Below are 17,747 nucleotides of genomic sequence, written 5' to 3'. Positions count from 1 at the left end.
AACTTTTACCAAGTCCTGGCACTTTTACAAAATAGTTTTCAAATCTGTTTTCTCGTCTCGACTGTCGTGACCCTCATCTGGGCCACCATCATCTCTTATTGGACTAATTCAAACGTTTTCTATCTGTTGTGAGCCAATTAGGATGCTTTTATTTCACCTAAAAAGCCAGAGGCATTGTTTAGGGTAGATTAGTTTACTGGATTAATGATGTCTTGCAAGGCTTGGGTTCCTTCTGTCTTTCTACTGTGCCATTTTACATGTTACCTTGTCCTCTTGGACTGATTGCCTTCATGATCCTGAGATGGCTGCAGCAATTCTGGTCATCACATACAGAAGATAACATCCTGAAGTAGAGAAGGGATTGCTACTGTCTAATGTCTTTTCAGAAGGGATTGTTACTGTCTAATGTCTTTTCAGAAGTAAGAAAATGCTTTCCAAAGCCGGTCCCCCTCCCCAACACCAAGCAACCAGTATCTCATTATCTAGACCTATGTCACATGCCCAAACAGTTATGAGTTAGGGGAATGAGACCTCCATGATTGGTTTATACAGATCAAGACTTACTGCCTGGAGCTGTGGCTTAAGAACATTCCATTTGGAGAAATGTGAATAACACCGGTGTTCTTTAACAAGGAAGGAGTAGTGGTTATTAGGAAAGTAATTAACCAATCTGGTACATTGGTCTTTCCCCTTCCTCTCCTGTCTTCTCATCTACGTGATGTAATCTGTCTGATATGTCTATGTGTAGCTGACATTACAATTTTTATAAAATTACTATCAGCCCCCTACTAAAAATCTGCTTTCCATTTGTTGTAGGATAAAATCCATGCTCCTTTGTAGAGCCAGCGTGGACTCATGATCTAATGGCCATCTCACTAACCTTATCTTGTTTTTCATCCTCTCAGAAGCACCTTGCTTTTTCCTGCCTTGGTAGACTTCATAATCCCTACTACCCACTTTCATGAGACCTATTTAGCTCTTAGGTCTCTGAAATATTACTTCCTCAAGTAAATATTTCCTCATTCAGACTGAGGTTAGGACCTCCTGTTATATCTCTTATAGCATCTTGAATTTCTCCTTTAAAATATTTATCATATTTATAAATACATACTTGCTACTTGGCTTCCCATGACACTGTAAGCTCTATGAGGTTATGGAATGTCTCTGCTTTTTCTTCATTGTCTTCCCAGTGCCTTTTAGTGCCTAAACATAGTGGGTACCATAAATAAATAATTAGCAAAAAAAGAATGAGGTTTGATTAAATATAAATGGAAGCTCCAAAGCTAAAATTTACCTCTAACTTTTAAATTATGTCAGGTGACATATGGTAGTCAAAAGTGCGTAGCGTTTAGTGATTACAGATTTGGATTAGTAAGATCTGTCACTTGCTAACTGTGGTACCATTTTTTGGCAAGGCACATTACCTCTTTTAACCTTGTTTTTCTCATTAAAAAGGGGAGATAATCTTACTTATGTCAAAGGGCTTAGTTAGGATTAGAAGGAAGTTTGTTAATGTATTCAGCAAAGCATATGGCCCAATTTAGTGTTTGGTAAATATTTGGTGAATGAATGGATGAATAATGAATGAATGAATGAACAAGCAAACAAATTATGACAAGTACAAAAGATTGCCCAAAAAGAGAAGGCTGAACGATAATAGATTAAACTTTGTAGGGGCCTTAAGAGCCAACTCTTTGTATTATGTTCCAGCTAAAGCACCACTGTGTGAGGAAGCCATCAGATCTGTGCACTGTTAATGTCAGTGGCCTGAAGTTCTCCAAGGTGAGGTCTGCCAGCAAAGATGTGATTGGGGTGAGCCAGACTTGAGATGGTGCACCTGTCTGTTGTGGTTTGTCTCTTGCACCTCCAGAGTCCATAGGGACTGGAAATCTGGTCACATAGAAGGAGGGAGAGGAGGGTCAGACAAGGATTTATTGGGTAGAAACAATATTCAGACACAAACTTTTGCTACAAATTTTATATTGTCCTTGTCCATTTGACATGAATTAAAGAAAGTTGCCTTATGGGCCAGGCACGGTGGCTCACATCTGTAATCCCAACACTTTGGGAGGCCGAGGCAGGTGGATCATGAGGTCAGGAGCTCAAGACCAGCCTGGCCAAGATGGTGAAACCCCATCTCTACTAAAAATACAAAAAATTAGCTGGGCATGGTGGCGGGTGCCTGTAATCTCAGCTACTCGGGAGGCTGGGGCAGAGAATTGCTTGAATCCCGGAGGCGGAGGTTGCAGTGAGCCAAGATCGTGCCGGTGCACTCTAGCCTGGGTGACAGAGCGAGACTCTGTCTCAAAAAAAAAAGAAAATTGCCTTATGAAACTGGTTTCGAATTTGCCATGTAATTTTGTGGGTACATAATTCATTGTGTGACACTGAGTTCCCATCACAAGAGCCTACAAAAGACATTTCTTAAGTTTCAATGCCAGGGATTGTAATGGTTTTCCCAAGAAGCTGGTTCATTCCTAACTTGCAGGTGCTGTGACTCATGCAATGAATCATGTTTCTTTCTTTGTGTTGGCTTATAGGCAGCTTGGAGCCATATTTGTTACCCACCATTAGCCAGTGTGTATATGGGATATTATAACATACATCTTTGGCATGTAGGCTTTCGTGGCATACCAAGAGAGATTACTTGTATAAACCATAGAGTAGAGGCTCTAACCCACAGAATGGCCAAGTTTGTTGTAGAGCAGACTGCTCCTTTAACAGGGTTCTGCTTCACTTCATTTAGTACTCATGTTTTCAGAATTGAGTTACTTCGGGACAGGTTAGCCATAGAAATATATTCATCTTGTGGCTAAGAGGCCGTCCATTCTAGGCCAGCACATGGTCCTGGAGATTATAATATATAGTTCACATATAACAGTGAGACAAAGTCGGAGAAGAAGATTTCAGAGGTCTCTGTCAATTCAGCTTATGAGGGCTACAACATGGCTGGCCAAAGCTCAGTCCCCTCATTGGATACCATCTGTTCTTCTTTTACTTATTCACTCACCTGCTCACCAAACATTACTGAGGCCTGGTGTGTCTCTGTGCTATTTGCTGGAGGGTATAGAGGTGGCTCAGACACTGCCTACCCTCTGGAGCATATAGTCCAGTAGGTAGGGAGGAGGCTGGGCTTAGATGGATATGGAGTTAGACGGGACTAGCTAATGCAGCCAATGAGAGAAACACGAGAGTGCTGAATATGACCTCAGAGGACAGGCCCCTGACTCAGCCTTACACAGGAAACACACCCTGGAGAGGGTGGTAGCTTAGCTGAGACCCACGGGATGAGTGGATGCTTGCTAGCTTTGTGGTTAAACCATAAAGGAAAATGTCTGTGAAATTTAATTAAAAATATCTATCTAACAAAAGTTACCATAAACAAAGGTAAAAGATAAGCTGAGGCTAGGATAAGATATTAGCAAGTAATATAACCAAAAGGTATTAGGATCCAGAATATGTCAAGAGCTCCTACAAAACAATAGGAAAAAAGAGAAACCCAGTAGAAAAATAGACAATAGATAAATATGTTAGTATACAGAAGAGGAACTTGAAAGGCCAGCAAATACAGGAAAAGATATTCAGCCTCATAAGTAATCAGGAAAATGCAGTGCCTTTTTATAATAATCAGACTGGAAAAAATTAAAGTTTTATAATGCCAGTTGCAAGGATTTAAAGAAATAGAACTTCTCATACACTGCAGGTAGGACTATAAATTGTTTTAACTACTTTTGAGAACAATTTGGTACCATCTCATAAAGCTGTGTATTCCCCACAGCTTGATAGGAGTATATCATTAAAGAAACTCTTATGATGAGGAGGTGTGTATTAGAATATTAATTACATCATTGTTTGTAATAAAATTTGGAAACAGACTAAATGGGAATGAATAAACTTGCAATATATTCAAACAATGGAATATTGTACAGGAATTAAAATGGTTGAACTGGGGCCAGGCGTGGTGGCTCATGCCTGTAATCCTAGCAATTTGGGAGGCTGAGGTCGGAGGATCACTTGAGGTCAGGAGTTTGAGACCAGCCTGGCCAACATGGTGAAACCTTGTCCCTACTAAAAATACAAAAATTAGCCGGGCATGGTGGCAGACACCTGTAATCCCACCTACTTGGGAGGCTGAGGCCGGAGAATTGCTTGAACCCAGGAGGTGAGGTTGCAGTGAGCCAAGATTGCACCATTGCACTCCAGCCTGAGTGACAGAGCGAGACTTTGTCTCAAAAGAAAAGAAAAAAAAAAAAAAAAGACCGAACTAGAACCACATCTGTCAACATATGTAAATTTCAAAAGCTGCATGTATCGACACAGGTAAATCTCAAAAACAGTGTTGAGTGAAAAGGCAGGTTGCAGAATGATACCTACAATATTATTGCATTTAATGTAAAGTTTTACTATCTGTATCTAGCATTATATATAGTTGATAGATACACACACACATGTGTAATATAAGTATAAAAAACGTATGGGAGCTGGGTGCAGTGGCTCACACCTGTAATCCTAGCACTTTGGGAAAAGTGATTATTGTAAAAAGGCACTGCATTTTCCTGATTACTTATGAGGCTGAATATCTTTTCCTGTATTTGCTGGCCTTTCAAGTTCCTCTTCTGTATACTAACATATTTATCTATTGTCTATTTTTCTACTGGGTTTCTCTTTTTTTTGGCTGAGGCGGGTGGATCACTTGAGCCTAGGAGTTTGAGACCAGCCTGGAAATCATGGCAAAACCCCATCTCAGCTAAAAATACAAAAAAGAATAGCCAGTCTTGGTGGCGTGTGCCTGCAGTCCTAGCAGCTCAAGAGGCTGAGGTGGAAGGATCACCCAAGCTGGGGAAGTCAAGGCTGGAGTGAGCCCAGATTGTGTCACTGCACTCCAGTCTGGGCAATGGAAGTGAGACCCTGTCTCAAAAACAAACAAACAAGCAAACAAACAAAAACTACCAACTATGGGAATGATAGTCTGCAATTCAGGATAGCTGTTATGGGATTAGTGAGGGGATACATGGACGGGGTGGTAATGGTGGTGGTTCACCCTATATAATATTTTCTTTAAGGAGATTTAAAGCAAAGACAGAAAAATATTCAGCTGTATTAAATACATACATCTGGATAGTGGTGATATGGGTCTTCAGAGTGTCATTCAGTATACTTTTCTGTACATTTGAAATGTTTCATAGTGGAAAAAAAGCAGGAAAACGCTTACAGCACTCAAGTGGCTGCTCTTGTGCTAAGGATGTCCCTTATTCCTTTAGGTCTTTGTTCCTTCTGACAGTGGCCCTGAAGCTTCAGCGAGGCTTTTAGGCAGGGAACTAATCTTGTCGACTTTTTTTTTTTTTTTTTTTTTTCCTGAAATGCTTTCCTACAGGCTAAGGAAAATGACTTCAAGCATTTTCATTCTGTGATTTATATCAATGCCTCAGAAAACCTGCTGCCTCTAGGTAAGCTTTTTCTTTCTTGAAAGCTCTCTTCCTCCTCTTAGCCAGCACAGCCATTCACATGTCTGAGGATTTGTCTATCTATCCATCCATGATTGGCCGCACATCTCTTTTTTGGGGTACAATAGGCTGGGTCCTGGAGAGCATAAAGACCTCGATTCCAGTCCTGCTCTGGCGCTACCTACTTAGAACATTTTTCTGTGATCTACTACTTTTCTATCTGTCAATGGGGGTAATTCCCTTCTTTTTTTCCTCCCATTGCAGGATACCTCGCAGGCTCATATGAGATGGGTGTATAAAAATGTTTCTAAGCCTGTAAAGTGCTCCTGTGGGAGCATAAAGCCTTCTGTTATTCAGCAAATCCACAGCGACCCCTGCTGGGTATTAGGACTATGTGAATATTTGGCTTTTAGAAATGAGTGCATCCAGTCCTGCTCTGGTGAGCTCGTGGTTTGGTGAGAGAGATGGACTCAGATACAGATAGTTAGAGCAGAATGAGGGGAGAGCAGTGAAAGAGAGAATCAGGAAATATTATGCAAGCATATATGTGGGACTTCAAGCCAGGCCAGAGTGTCAGGAGGAACTTCTGAGAAGAGGAGCACCTAAGCTGAGACCAAAAAAATGAATAGGAGTGATTCAGGAACTAGAAGGTAAGAAGGCATTTCTGGCTGCTGGAGCAGATGTGGAATGGCAGCACCTGATCAGGAAGACTGAAGAGGTTTTGTATGTTTGCCAGGGAAGCATGTGAGGGACAAATGAAACTAGGGAGATTGGCAGTGACTGGATTATCAAGGACCAGGAGTGAATTGGACTTAGTGCTACAGGCGAAAGAGAGCCTTGGAAGGGTTTTAAATAGAGAAGCTCAGTGGCAGTTGTGAGGAGAGTGGATTATAAGATAAGAAGAAGATGGAGGCCAGGAAACCTGGGAGATTATTTCAGGTTTTTAGGGGAGTGGAGATGAGGCCTGAGCCAGGATTATGACAAGAAGCATGCAGAGGATTGAGAAAGAGAAAAAGAGAGAGAGAGAGAGATTAAGATTGGTTTAGAAGGAGTAGAAACCACAGGACTTGGTAACTGATAGACTGATAGGGATGTAAGGACAGGGAGGAATCAAGGGGGCATTTCACTGAGACAGGGCACAGCACACTAGAGAAAAGGCAGGTCAGAGGGAAATAGGATAAGTTCAGTTTTGTTGCATTGAGTTTGAAGATTGTTTTCAAAGAAGCATATGATGAGGTCCTGCCCTTTAGGAGACAGGGTGTTCTGTCAGGAGCTTGGGCTTGAAATGCAAAGGCCAATAGGTATATGAAAAGATGTTCAACCTCACTAATAATTACAATGGATCAAGATACTGTTTTCTGCCTGTCAAATATTGGCAGAAGTGAAAAGGGCTGATGACAGCCAGCATTGGTAGGGAAATGGATATTCTTGCATTGAACTGTGGAAGTATAGTCATTGATGTAACATCTTGGAGGTGATTTGGTAATGTTTCTTAAAATTTAAAATAGTCATTGCCTTTAATCTAGTAGCTTTACTTCCAGGAAATTATTCTATAGAAACACACTCGTACAAGGCTGCTCATTGGAAACATCCAGAAATACTCACAAAGCAGCCTTTATTAGGTTCTACTGAACATTCTGACTTACAAGACTACCATGGGCTATATTTAACATCAGGTTCACTTAGAAGGCTCTAAGTAATTCCACACAGAATGCCAGTACTGCCAGCATCAGGAGTTTCTCTTCAGTGGAGTTCCCAAAGCCATCCATGAGGCATTCTTTGTGCCCCTCCTCCCGACCCCCAGTGTCAGCTCAGGTACAAGACAGTGAAACTGTCATTGGGTGGATGCAAAAGCCACCCTGGCTTAGAAATCTCATTCGCCACAGGAGCCAATATACATTGAAACACTTATAGGCATAGCTCCTAGAGTTTCTGCAAAGGATATGTCCAATTATAGGAATCACTACACATAGGGAAGCCCAAAATTATGGTGCCCCTTTCAGGCGTCTATCATTCATTTACAGTTTCTCCTAGCCCAGATGTAATTTACCAACCTAGGGTGATTTTTACCACAAGTGATACTGCCTGGAAATGCAGTTACTATACCATTGGTTTCAGGTTACCAGAGGAACAGGGCTAGAAAAAGTTCAGTTCTCATTCAGAGAGAGAAACTTTTATTCATATAGTTCGTTACCTTTTATTCATATAGCCTAAAGGCTATCAATAGGGAAATGGATTAGTAAACTAGCATATATCTATACAGTAGAACATCAAGAGACAGTAGGCATATCTATATGTTTTGACATGAAATAATCTTTAAGTTATATTGTTAAGGGAAAAAGCAAGTCAGTACAATGTGTACAGAATGACTCTATTTTTGTTAAAAGAGGTATGTGTGTGTATTTTGATATATACATGAGAAAAAGTTGAGTGCTATATATGCAACTTTTAATACTTGTCTCTGGATGTTGGGATTAAACAGAACTTTTTATTTTTCTATGGTGTTTGACTGTTTTTCTTAGTTATGTTTTAATTTTTGTAATCAGGATTAATAAAGATAATTTTTTAAATGTGCTTTGCTGTTGAGCAGACTTAGATTCAATCCTTGGCTCTTTCACTTACCAGCAATTTCATTCTGGCAAATCACTTAGTTTGGCTGAGGCTTAGTCAGCCATAGAATGGAAGTAGTAATCCCTATTTTTCTGTGTTGTTGGAGATTTAGAGGCCATGTATGAAGAGTACCTTATACAGTGCCTGGCCTAACCCAGTAGGAACACAGTAAATGGTAATTATTAATATCTTTCTCTTAAGTCCTTTACAAACTGCAGACTGTCTTTCTCCTCCCCATGTAGAGGCATTTCACACGTTTCCAGCCCTAAAGGAACTGGATCTCGCATTTAATGGCATCAAAACTATCTACGTGAAATATGGAGACTTTAAGTTATTGGAAGTAAGTTGGAGGTAGGAAGTTTTTGGTGCCCACCAAGTTCCCCTGTAAGGAATGAGTATAGAGCTTTACTGATTATAACTGTTGGGAAGGGGCTTGCTGGGCCTGTACAGCCAGGCCCTTGCTTCATTGCTGGCCTCAGGGAGGGTGGGGGTGGGGGTTGTAAGGGCAGTGATAGTGATGGAGGTGGTGGTGACGGTAGAAGTGGCAGCAAATAGTTGATACCAAAGACTTAACCATGGTGCATGGTCCTGGAAAATAAATGCCAAAGGTCATGTCCAAGGGAGTCTGTGCGGAAAAGTTTTAAAACAGAATATTATAGGAGGGAGAGTTTTGAGGGGAAATCTGGATCTAGTGGGGGTTGAGGAGCCATGGAGCTTAAGAGCTAGGTGCAGCAGATTGGATCGGCTCAACTGGAGATATTATAGACTCATTCCAGAGTCTCATTGTGGTCTAAGTGAGCTGAATGAGTCTCAGTGGCTGGGATAGAGCAGGCTATAGGCTTAGTCCATAACCTCGGAGATGAGTATGAATAGGGATTCAATGGCATCAGCAGCAGAGTCTTGAACATTTGTACATTCACAGCTATTCTTCAAACCCCAAATTAGAAAATACAGAAAATTTTGTTTGCATTCTTGGTTTTCTCCTAAATTTTCCCATAGCCATGCATTTTCTGCACATGTCCTCATAGTTCAAGTTGATTACTTCTTCAGCTTTCATGAAGACTTGTGGGTCACTTTTTACAAAGGAACAAAGCTTTGTCACTACCTGAGAGTCACTGCATATGTGGACAGTAAAGGACAACAGAGTTGGAGCCACGTGTGGGGCTGGGCATCTGGCCATGCTCACTCACTGAGTAATAGACTCTTCTCCACATGCTGGAGTAGAAGTGTTTCAGAGTCAAATCTCAGCAAAATGTCTGCACATCATGAACCTTGAGGTCGACCCCAAAGAGCTGTTAACTTAAATGATTTCATCAGCAAACATCAAGGGTCAGCCATTCTTCACAAAAGCCTCACTTAACCTGTTGTTGTCAGTGAGGGGAACCTTCTACAAGAGTGAGTTTTTCAGAGTTGATGGCCTTCATATGCCAAAGCTTTAAAAGGTTTTAAGCTCTTGGAATAGCCATCTTCCTAAATTGGATTATATGTCTTTGCATTTTTAAAGCATATTCTGCTGACTGTAGTGGAACCTTCTCTCCATGGTCTCAAGTCATATTGAAGATAACAGTAATTTACTATGATTTGGGACAAAAGTAGTCCTCACACTTGTCCAGGAAGCAAAGCTCTTGAAAGTCGAATAAAATAGAAAGTTTACAACAACCGGTGCATTTTTTTTCTGTGTTAATGAATATTTAATAGTATATTTTGGAATAGACAGAAGGAAACAGGTTTCAGATGGTCTAGAGATACAGGGAGCCATGTCCCTTTTAGCCTGGGAGCTTCTTAAGAATTTCCATTTATTTGTTCTTCTACTTTTTCAAAGAGTAGTCATTGAGCTCCTGTGTTGTGCATTGTACCATGCATCTTGTCTTCTTCCCCTACCATTTCAAACCTGTTTCAAGTGCCAGTGGGTTGAAGGGAGGAGGCATGACTATAGGCTCTGACCCCACAACTGACTAGCTTGGATCTAGTGATTGATCATGAGTGACTTTTTTGGAGGCCTTACTTTATAGTGTGATTGCATCTGATGAAGATGATTTATCCACAGACCTACCCTTACAAAAGGGTGTTTACATAAGAGAGCAGACCAAAGTTAAGATGCAGAATATAAATGAAAACAGGAAATCTCTTGCCCAGCCATCTGTTTTCATCTGTCTGTGATTTGCAAGGGCTCCCTAAGAAGAAGGATAAACCTGTCAAATATCCTGAATTTGCAGCTCACAGTAATGAATATTTTGATGTGTAATAAAACTTGATGTGACTCAGCAGATGTAGTAGCCAGGTTAGGAGTCTTCTGTTCTTGTTTGCCAAAAAGGCTGCCCCAGGAGGAAAAGCCCAGAGTAGAATAATTCTTCAGGAGTCAATTTAGAAAAACTTAACTTGCCATGGTTTGATTCTCAGATTACAGATCTGAAGAAGGTTCAGCTGGAGCCCTGCCCTGGTAGTCAGAAGACCTTCTTTTGTCTTGGTTTTGCCAGTACTTTGCCATGCCTACCTGGCCAAACATTGTACCCTCTCTGGGACTAACATTTCCCCTCTGTAAATTCTGGGTCAGCTCTGAAATTCTGTGGCCTGTGATTCTAAGGCTATTCATTTCTTTGAATTGCACTTAATTCTATAGAAAGCAAATTTGGATCCTACATTAAATAGTCAAAGCAGCTAGAATGAGGTCAGCAAACTTTTTCTGTACAGCAGGCCAGACAGTGAATATTTTAGGCTATATCAAATATATATGACCATATATATTTAGACAATAATATATGGTCATAACTAATCATAACTAGTCAGCTCTGCTGTTGTATAATGGAAAACAGCCATAGATAATATGTACACAAATGAGAAATGAGGATGGCTGTGTTCCAATAAAACTTTATTTATTTTAATTAATTAATTAATTTTTTGAGACAGTCTCACTCTGTCACCCAGGCTGGAGTAAGTGGCACAATCTTGGCTTACTGCAACCTCTGCCTCCTGGGTTCAAGCGATTCTCATGCCTCAGCCTCCTGAGTAGCTAGAACTAAAGGGGGGAACCACCACACCCAGCTAATTTTTGTATTTTTGGTAGAGACGGGTTTCACCTTGTTGACCAGGCTAGTCTCAAACTCCTGGCCTCAAGTGATCTGCCCACTTCAGCCTCCCAAAGAGCTGGGATTACAGGCATGCCCAGCCTAAAACTTCATGATGCTGACGTCTGAACTTCACATAACTTACACATGAAACACACTCTTATTCTTTATTTGATTTTTTCAACCATTTAAAAATGTAAAAATTGGCTGGGCAGGGTGGCTCACACCTGTAATCCCAGCACTTTGGGAGGCCAGGGCAGGAGGATCGCTTGAGCCCAGGGGTTCAAGACCAGCCTGGGAACAAAATGAGACCATGTCTCTACAAAAATTAAAAAAAAAAAAAATAGCATGGTTGTGCATGCCTGTGGACCCACAGGAAGCTGAGGCAGGAGGATCACTTGAGCCTAGCAGCTTGAGGCTTCAGTGAGCCATGTTCATACCACTGCCCTCTAGCCATGTTCACACCAGGGGTGACAGAATAAGATCCTGTCTCAAAAAGAAAAAAGCAAAAATTATTCTTAGCTCATGGGTTATACAAAATAGCAGTAGGCCAGGCCAGCTTCTGAGCTAGAACGCTAATGAAACAGCTCAGTATGGTTGGAATAGAGACTGAGACACAGTAGAGTGTAGTGATATGTGAACCTGGAGGGGTAGCAGAAAAGAGACTGGGGAGAACCTTGGAAACTTGCTGAGGAGTTTAAACCTTATGGAGAGTAGGGATTCATTGAAGGGTTTTAAGCTAAGTGGTAGGGTCAGAACTGCATTTTAGAAAAACCATTCTGGCTTCTGTATAAAAAATAGATTGGCGGGAACAAGTATGAGAGATATTAAGGAGGCAGATAGAATCCGTAGGCTGACTGTTCACACATGAGTATGAGGGAGAGAATGTTCCCCACTTTTCCCTGTGCTTATCTTGGGCACCTTTCCAGGTCTTCCTCCTGTAGGCTTCTCTGCTCCAGCCAAGTGGGATCACCTCATTGTCTGAACCCTCAAACCTTGGAATTTGCTCATGGTGGCATGAACTCGGTGCTTCTGTAATACTTGGCTAGTCTTGTCAAGCCATTTCTTATACCATGGACTTCAGTCATAACCAAACTATTCATGGTTCTCAGAACAAGCAAGGTTGCCTCCTGCCTCCTGTCTTCCATACATGCCACTTGCTGCCCTGAATGTATCTTTGCCCTCAACAATTTGGTGAATACCTGTTGGTCTCTGAGGACAGCTCAGATGTTACCTACCCTGTGAAACCTGTCCTGATCCCCTGGTAGACCTGACCATTTCCTTCCTTTGTGCCCTGATTCGTCTGTCTTCAGACATCTATCCCAGTAGCATTGCTACGTAATGAACATATACATGTGTTTAGTTGAGTAGGCTGGGAGCTCCTAAAGGGCAGGGATGGGTGCAAAGTAAGCCTTATGCATAGGGTTGAGGAATGAAAGGATGATGATGATGATGATGACAGCCAACATTAAGCATTTACTGTATACTAGACTCCAGGATAAAGGCTTTATTTACATAGGAACCACTTATTTCTACTTTACAGATAAAGAAACCCAGATTAAGTAATTTGCCTAATATCACATGGTTAGTCAGGACTTACGCCCAGGTCTGCAGAACTATCAATTAATTATTACAGCAGAGTCGGACCAAACCCAGTCCTTCTCTGATGGTAACCTGTAGTGTGTATATATCTGACTATGTAATACTGATGTGGCTGACCAAAGACTTACTCCTGTACCAATTGAATTAGGCGCTGAAACCAACCCCATTCAATAGACTTCAATGTATGTTGATGAGGTGGGCACACGGAAGCACATAAGAAATAGGGGTGCATGAAAGGGAGCCAACTTGTATATATAGAGTCTACAGAGGCTTAGGAGAAGGAGAACAAATATTGGACAGATGTCATTTATCCCGATTTTCTTTGTCTCTGCAGAGAAACACAGTTTTCTGATTGACTCCTTGGCCCCTTGACCCCAGTCAACTATCTAATGAATCCAGAAGGCCAGTTAGAAGGTGGTTGACAATAGGGTGAAAATTTGGGTTTATTGTCCTCATAAGCCAGTTTATTTCTTTTTATTTCTTTTTTCTTCTTTCTTTCTTTTTTTTTTTTGAGACAGAGTCTTGCTTTGTCACCCAGGCTGGAGTACATGGCATGATCTCAGCTGACTGCAACCTCTGCCTCCCAGGTTCAAGCAATTCTCCTGCCTCAGCCTCCCGAGTAGCTGGCACTACAGGCACGTGCCACCACACCCAGCTAATTTTTTGTATTTTTAGTAGAGTCGGGATTTCACCATGTTATCCAGGATGGTCTTAATCTCCTGACCTCATGATATGCCCACCTCTGCCTCCCAAAGTGCTGGGATTACAGGCGTGAGCCACTGAAGCCAGTTTATTTCAGCTCATTTTTTATGTGCAACTACTTTGCTCCAGGTCTTATGCTAACTTACAAGGATAGTGTTACAGTGGCATGGCACTTGACCCCACAGTCCTCCAAGTACCAGTTTATGATCTAGTCCACCACTGTGTGCCAAGCACTATGCTAGGCATATCCATATGCCAGATACCTGGCAGACTTGGATAAGTACCCCGAGTACCCTGAGAGCAGTTTAGATAAAGCAGTCAAAGTTAGGGGAGGTAGAGATTCCATCTGTCTGGGGAATTGAGAAGGTTTTACAAGGAGGCAACTTTTGAGCTATCTTTTGGGGGCTTGGATTAGGATACATGGAAGAGGGGCATTCCCATTTAAGCAAACAGTACAAGCAAAGATCTATAGGTGGATGAGGCAAAGAGCGGGGAGGAGTCTGTTTGCCCAGCACTACAGGATAAACAAAGATTTGTAGTGGCAAGTAAGGCTAGAAAACCGGTTGGGTACTGACTCTAGTAGACCTTTAATGTTAAAGGTGCAGGAGGGTTTTTTCCTGTGGGCAATGGGGCACTCTAGAAAGTAGTTCCCACATCATATATATGAGCATCATTGTCACACAGAGTGCTTATCTTCCCCATCTTTCATCTTTGCATGGCAGTTCTTGGACCTTTCCTTCAACAGCCTGACTGCGGAGGCCATCTGTGATTTGGGGATTCTGCCACATCTCCGTGTCCTGCTCCTCACAGGCAATGGCCTCACCTCCCTGCCGCCCAATTTGGCCGTCGCAGAGCAGTAAGTTCTATCTCCCGGAGTCCATTCTGTGTTTTTGTGTATAAGTATCCAAGGAAATAACCCATAGCAGCTTGGAAGTGCCATAAAGACAGGCTGTAAGTGCTCAAAGCAGGGATAATGTCACCTACTGAAGCTCCCAGAAAGGCCGCAGACACGTGCCCCCAATTTCCTGTGTGCTGTTAGGAGAGATCAAGATGTTTGGCAAGCCACTTTCCCTGCCTCTGACTGGTCATCTGTAAATTGTCTTGCCAGACAATTCTCCTTCACGAGCCTTCTGTGTCAGCTCAATAAGTCTGTTCCCTGGTCTCTAGATAAGCTTTGTACATTCCCACTCTGCACCTTTGCTGAGACCATTCCTTCTGGCTGGTTCTTCCTCTCTTGATAGTAATAAAAACACGTATGTCGTACTTACAATGAGCCAGACACTGTACTCAGCATTATATATGTTAACTCATTAAATCTTCATAACAGCTCTGTGAGGTAGGTCTCCTATTATTATCCACATTTTTTAGATGAGGAAATAAGTACAGACATTTAAGTAACTTGCCCAAAGTTGCGAAGCTAGTCGGTAACAGACCCAGGATTTGAACCAAGTCTGTCGGACTCCAGAGACCATACTCATGACCATTATATTATATTCTTATGTAGATTCTGTACATTTTCTAAGGCCCAGCTCAGACCTTCCTCCTTTCCCTACCAGGAGCCTTCTCTGACTGCTTTAGCCCATGCCTCTTAATCCCTTCTCTAGGGATCAGTTTAATTTAGTGTTTCCAGTTAATTTAATACTTAGCATATTCTATTGTGAGTTATGCCTAAATATATATGTGTATATATGTAGTAAGTTACTTAGATTTTATATAGTGATGATTGTGGTTGGTTAGTTACTCAAGGGGGTTGAGATAATAGTAGTGATCATTTATTAGGGGTTTCATTAGTTAGGGGTTGTTTTGTTTGCAGGTAATAGAAGTCCAATTCAAAGTAGCTGCAACAAAAAGGGGGATTTATTGGTTCATGTATGTGAAAAATCAGGTGAATCTGCTGGATGCTTTGGCTGTATATAGGTGCACAGGATGTTGTCAGGTCTCTGTGTGCATCTCTATTTCTTGAGCATGTGTACAGCTTCTGTTAGTCTGTTACTTGTTCTGTCATACACATGAAGACATCTTTGTTTTCCTTAGTGTTGGCTTCATTCTTTTTTTTTCTTTCAGTTTTATAACTTTATTTGATATAGTTGACAATCAGTGATTAGTTCTTGTCCACATCGACTGTCTGTAGTTTTTGAAAGTGGTAACAGGTACATAGGTAACCAAAGTATAGAGCTCATTTGGTGAATCTTCATCCTCATTATGTTTTCTGGACAACCGCACATGGGTTCGGCATGGGACATTCCTTATTCCTTTGGCCCAGACAGCCTTGTTGAGCCTGGTATCAATGCGCACATCTAGAGTTCCCATCTCCTTCATGGCAAATTTCTGAATCTCTTTGAGTGCTCAAGGGGCACGTTTCTTGAAGCCCACTCCATGGATGCACTTGTGAATGTTGATGGTGTATTCTCGGGTCACCACCTCATGGATGGCAGAATGGCCCTTTTTCTTCTTGCCACCCTTCTTCACGGGAGCCATTCTGCCGGGTCCTGGCTTCATTCTTAGATAAGTTTTCTCTATGAGCCTGTCAGGCTGTAGACAGAAATACAAAACCCACTTAAGGTATTAAAAATAGAAGGGATTCATTGGTTTATCGATTGGTTTATTGATTTATTAATTCTTGGCAGGGAGAGATAATTGGTATTTTGTTATGGAAAGTTTTTTAACACATATAAAATTAGAGTCAATCATAAAATTGACTCCAGGTACCTATCACCCACAATTATCACCTGACAATTATCAAATTATGGCCAATCTTGTTTCATCTATGTCCCCATCACGCCCCCTCCTGGAATATTCTTAAGAAAAATCTCAGATATATACAGCCATAAATGTTTCATATTATTTCATCTATAAATATTCCAGTATGTAGCTCTAAAAGGTAAGCACTCTTAAAAATCATACCCAGAGAACCATTATTCCACCTAAAATATCACCAGTGATAAAGAGAGGGAATTGGTTACATGGCTGTTAGAAGGGATGGAAGAGCTAAGTGGAGAAGAGGGGTATGGGAAGAACAAAAAGGAAGAAGCGTTGATAACCAGAGATCAGAAGCTGCATCACTGCTCAACTGAAGTCAACAAGTCTATATCCACTGCTGGGCTTTCAGGGAGGGTGTCACTGTAATTGTAGACCTGCTGAAGATGTGATGCCTCAACCAAGGCTGGAATCTCTGCCAATGCAGTTACTGTGGTTAGTACTGCCATTGCTGCTGCACTATCACTGCTGCTGCAGACAGAAATGCTATCAGAAGCCAAACAAGACAGTTGCTTCTCCCCAGCTCTGGCCTTCCAGTCTCTCATGAATTCCTTCTATTGGCGGTATCCAGCTAGTTGGAAAGGCAGTCTGGGAAGTGTAGTTAAGGAAGTGGCTCCAGCCCCCTGCAATACACAGAAGAACACAGAAGGAAGGGGTGAAGGCTGAGAGCAAACAGGCAGATAACTGGCACCATTCAACCCTTGGAACCCCAATATCTACTCTCCTGCTTCCCTCCATATTTAATTTCCATACAACAATAGCAACTGCACCATGCTTTTACCTAACATGAAGGAACTCTTCCTCTTACACTGAAGACACTTTCACCATCTCCTCAAGAAGGATGAGACACAGTTCCATCAGTTACTGTAGCCATCGCTGGATGATATTATTTTCTCTTCTAAAGAAATTTATGGATACTTTATATCCTAAAAACTAAATTGTAAAGTCAATCACCACTAGCAGTTTAAGTGTGCATGCGAGTGCACACACACACACTAAGGAAGGAAGAAAATGCACATGAAAATATGCATAGTTGCTACAGTGATCATTTCTTAACTGGTCAGGAGGCCATAGTGAATATTCGTAAATCCTTTTTTCCATCACCTATTTAATGTTCCTTTGTCCTCATCCAGCACTTTGGCTGGTTGGGGTTGTTTAACTGATGTGGTCTTCTGAACCTTTACTTCTGAAGGGTCTGAGTCTTTAAAGGTCTTGCTTTTACTGGGTTGCTGTAGTTTTCATTAAAAGACTAAAAGACATGGAACTTCTTAGAGGAGCACTAGATAATACTGTAGTCCCAAAGATACTTTTTTTTTTTTTTTTACCTCAAGATATAACAGCAATTATATTTATTTTTATAAACAGTATCAGTCACCTAGTCAGTAGAATGAACCCCTCTTTGTCTGACTATAGGTTCAGTGAAATGAGAAATGCAAGTGGCCAGTAGCAATCTTGACTTCCAGTTCAGTGGAACCATGATTGTGTCTCCTGGTAAAAGTACCTCCTTAGGAACTAAGACTTGTAAATCAGAAATACCAAAAATTATAGAATGAGAAGCAAAAAATCT

At 41.4% G+C, this 17,747-nt stretch overlaps 1 protein-coding gene and 1 pseudogene across 2 annotated transcripts in view; one reads left to right on the top strand and one right to left on the bottom strand.

Moving 5' to 3' along the window:
• XRRA1 (X-ray radiation resistance associated 1) overlaps nt 1-17,747 on the top strand; it is a 106,265-nt gene that overhangs the window by 15,659 nt on the left and 72,859 nt on the right. For both annotated transcript variants that reach the window (XM_074014753.1, XM_015435489.4), the window contains exons 5-8: nt 1,711-1,782; nt 5,375-5,447; nt 8,297-8,394; nt 14,146-14,279. In XM_074014753.1, the coding sequence (XP_073870854.1) occupies nt 1,711-1,782; nt 5,375-5,447; nt 8,297-8,394; nt 14,146-14,279 (377 nt within the window). The remainder of the gene's footprint in view (nt 1-1,710; nt 1,783-5,374; nt 5,448-8,296; nt 8,395-14,145; nt 14,280-17,747) is intronic.
• LOC123568727 (large ribosomal subunit protein eL31-like) lies at nt 15,169-17,011 on the bottom strand (annotated as a pseudogene).

The sequence above is a fragment of the Macaca fascicularis genome, chromosome 14, assembly GCF_037993035.2.
Source record: "Macaca fascicularis isolate 582-1 chromosome 14, T2T-MFA8v1.1".
Lineage (NCBI taxonomy): Eukaryota > Metazoa > Chordata > Mammalia > Primates > Cercopithecidae > Macaca > Macaca fascicularis.
This window is presented reverse-complemented; position numbering and strand designations above follow the sequence as displayed.